At 61.2% G+C, this 2,337-nt stretch overlaps 1 protein-coding gene across 1 annotated transcript; it reads left to right on the top strand.

The window, feature by feature from the left end:
• The first annotated feature begins 291 nt into the window (after positions 1–291).
• On the top strand, positions 292–2,322 carry GNG13 (G protein subunit gamma 13). Its single transcript, XM_057371292.1, has 3 exons — positions 292–546; positions 1,396–1,518; positions 1,990–2,322. Exons 2-3 carry the CDS (start codon positions 1,421–1,423, stop codon positions 2,093–2,095), a joined length of 204 nt encoding a protein of 67 aa, XP_057227275.1. The 5' UTR covers positions 292–546; positions 1,396–1,420; the 3' UTR covers positions 2,096–2,322.
• Positions 2,323–2,337: the final 15 nt, after the last annotated feature.

The raw sequence follows: 2,337 nt of genomic DNA, 5'->3' as shown, positions 1-2,337 counted from the left end.
ATCCTTCTTTTATTTTTTTCTTTTTTTCCCCTTTTTTATTCCCAGCTCCCTCTCCAGCTCCTCCAGTACCCGGGAAGTGGGAAGTACCCCAAGATCCAGGGGCAGGACAGCGGGAAAGGCGGGGCAGGGATTCGGGCAGGGATTCAGGCAGGGATGCGGGGTTCGCTGGGGTCCCGCTGTGTCCCACACACATCCCCCCTCCTCCCTGAGTTCCTCCTGTCCCTCAGGACCGGAGGGAAGCTGGGATAAGCCCAATTCCCGAGCTCTGCCACTGGGTACGAGGACGCGGTTCCATCCCGGGCGCTCCCGCCCAGCGGAGCCAAATCCCCCGGGAGCGGCGGGGGGAGGACGCTCCCATTATCCGGCTCCTGCCGCGGCGGGGGCAGCCGGACCAGCCGTGCATTAATAGATTATCCCGAGCATTTGGGATCGCCGGGAGCCACGGAAGAGCTCGCGGGAGGAACACGGRCAAGGCCAGCGCTGCTTCCAGAGCCGGCGGCGACAGCCACGGCTCTATTTTCACTGCTGTCGGTATTCCTAAACCAGGTGGGTGCGGGATGCGCTGGGATGCTCCGGGAGGGCTGGAGCRGGGAAGGGGCTGATCCCGGGGAAGCCGGAGCGGGGAAGGGGCTGATCCCGCTCCCGGCTGGAGTTCCGGGGGATGCGCTGAGGGAAGCGGAGCCGGAGCAGCCCGGGGGCTGCACCTTTGGAGCACCTCCAGCCCTTCCCTGACTTTCTGCTGGAGCTGGGCACTGCCRGGGTTCATCATCCCCGGGCTGGCGCTGGGCTCGGGGACACGGGAAGGTCCCCAGTGTCATCAGTTTTTGGGGTGGYACTTGGGCCAGGTGCTTGCTGAAGCCCACTCCCCTGCTGTGCCTCAGTTTCCCCATCACAGCCGTCCTCCCCCAGGGTTGCTGCTGGGGGTCTGTGGGGTGGGGGTACAGAGGGGTTTCCTGTGCTCCCCAAACCCACGCTGGCTGTCCATATTGAGCCRTTTCCAGGGCTGTTTACGTGGCTGCCCCAAATCCTTCCTGGTCCCTCCAGAGCCTTGTCCAGAAAAGGACAAGCACCCCCTTCCCAACCAGCCTCTGTCTGCTGTTTGCTGCTCCCCGCCCTGAGTGATGCCACCATCCAAATTTCAGTCAAATCCAGCTCAGTCCCCAGGTTTTGCATGTGCCTGTGGTCKGCAGGGGAGAGGGACACCGGGACACCTGCCCCGTGCAGCCTTTTCCTCTCCTTAACAGCCCCAAGAGCTCCTGGAGCCTTTGGCTGCTCCACTGTGGGATTGGAAAACTCCCCCAAAAGCTGGGACACGCTGTCCCCACCCCGGGGGATCCCTTGGGGTGCAGAGTTGGSGGATCAGGGCAGRACACGGCACCAAATTCCYGTTCCCAGCCCAACGGAGCCCTCGGAGAGCGCGATGGACGAGTGGGATCTCCCACAATGGAAAAAAGAGGTGGAAAGCCTCAAGTACCAGCTGGCCTACAAGAGGGAGATGTCCTCCAAGACTATACCTGAGTGAGTGGCTMTCCCATCCCATCCCATCCCAGTGCCCCCAAGAGCAGAACCCACCACCAACATCCCTCCTCCAATCCCTGGGGCCYCCCAGCTGAGATTTTCCCTTTACGGATTTCCAATCCCTCCCAGCCCCAGAGGCAAAACCCTCCTGGTTCCCCCAAACCCCACTGTGCCCTTTCCAGCTGCCCCCACTCTGGTGGGGGATGAGATGTGGCAGCGCCGTCAGGGTTCCTGATCCTCCCAAGGTGCAGATCCCCTCTTTACAGAGCCCAAAACACTTCAAACCAAACCATGGACCGCTCTTTCCCCTCCCTGCTGTCCCAGAGGGAGACACCCCCAGCACCATTCCCCAGATCAGGGTGCATCCCCCCACCAGAGCAGGGTTCACCCCAATCCCCCAGCCCCCCAATCCCCCATTCTGCTGCCCTGAGCCCCCCGGGGCAGTGCCCACCCTCCCTCCCCTCTCGGCAGGTTCGTGAAGTGGATCGAGGACGGCATTCCCGAGGATCCCTTCCTGAACCCGGAGCTGATGAAGAACAACCCCTGGGTGGAGAAAGGCAAATGCATCATCCTCTGAGGGTCCCCTCTCTGCAGCCCCTGCTCAGCAGTTTTKATTAGTTAGCTCCGAGTCCAACATGAGAACCTGAACAAAAACCCTGCCCTCACCTCATTTCTTCTTAGTGATAGAAGGGGTTTTAGAAATAGGGGGGATACAGGGAAAGCGCCTGGGATGGGCAGCAGCAGCAGCAGCACAGGCTTTTCCAGGGGTTTGCTGCACTTTCAACTCCCACTTCTGCCACCCAACAGGCAGATTTTGCA

Source organism: Malurus melanocephalus, unplaced genomic scaffold, assembly GCF_030028575.1.
Source record: "Malurus melanocephalus ecotype Western Australia unplaced genomic scaffold, MMel_1.1 scaffold_143, whole genome shotgun sequence".
Lineage (NCBI taxonomy): Eukaryota > Metazoa > Chordata > Aves > Passeriformes > Maluridae > Malurus > Malurus melanocephalus.
This window is presented reverse-complemented; position numbering and strand designations above follow the sequence as displayed.

Coding starts and splice junctions, on each gene's coding strand:
- GNG13 (XM_057371292.1), top strand. CDS start 1,421: ATGGACGAGTGGGATCTCCCACAATGGAAAAAAGAGGTGGAAAGCCTC.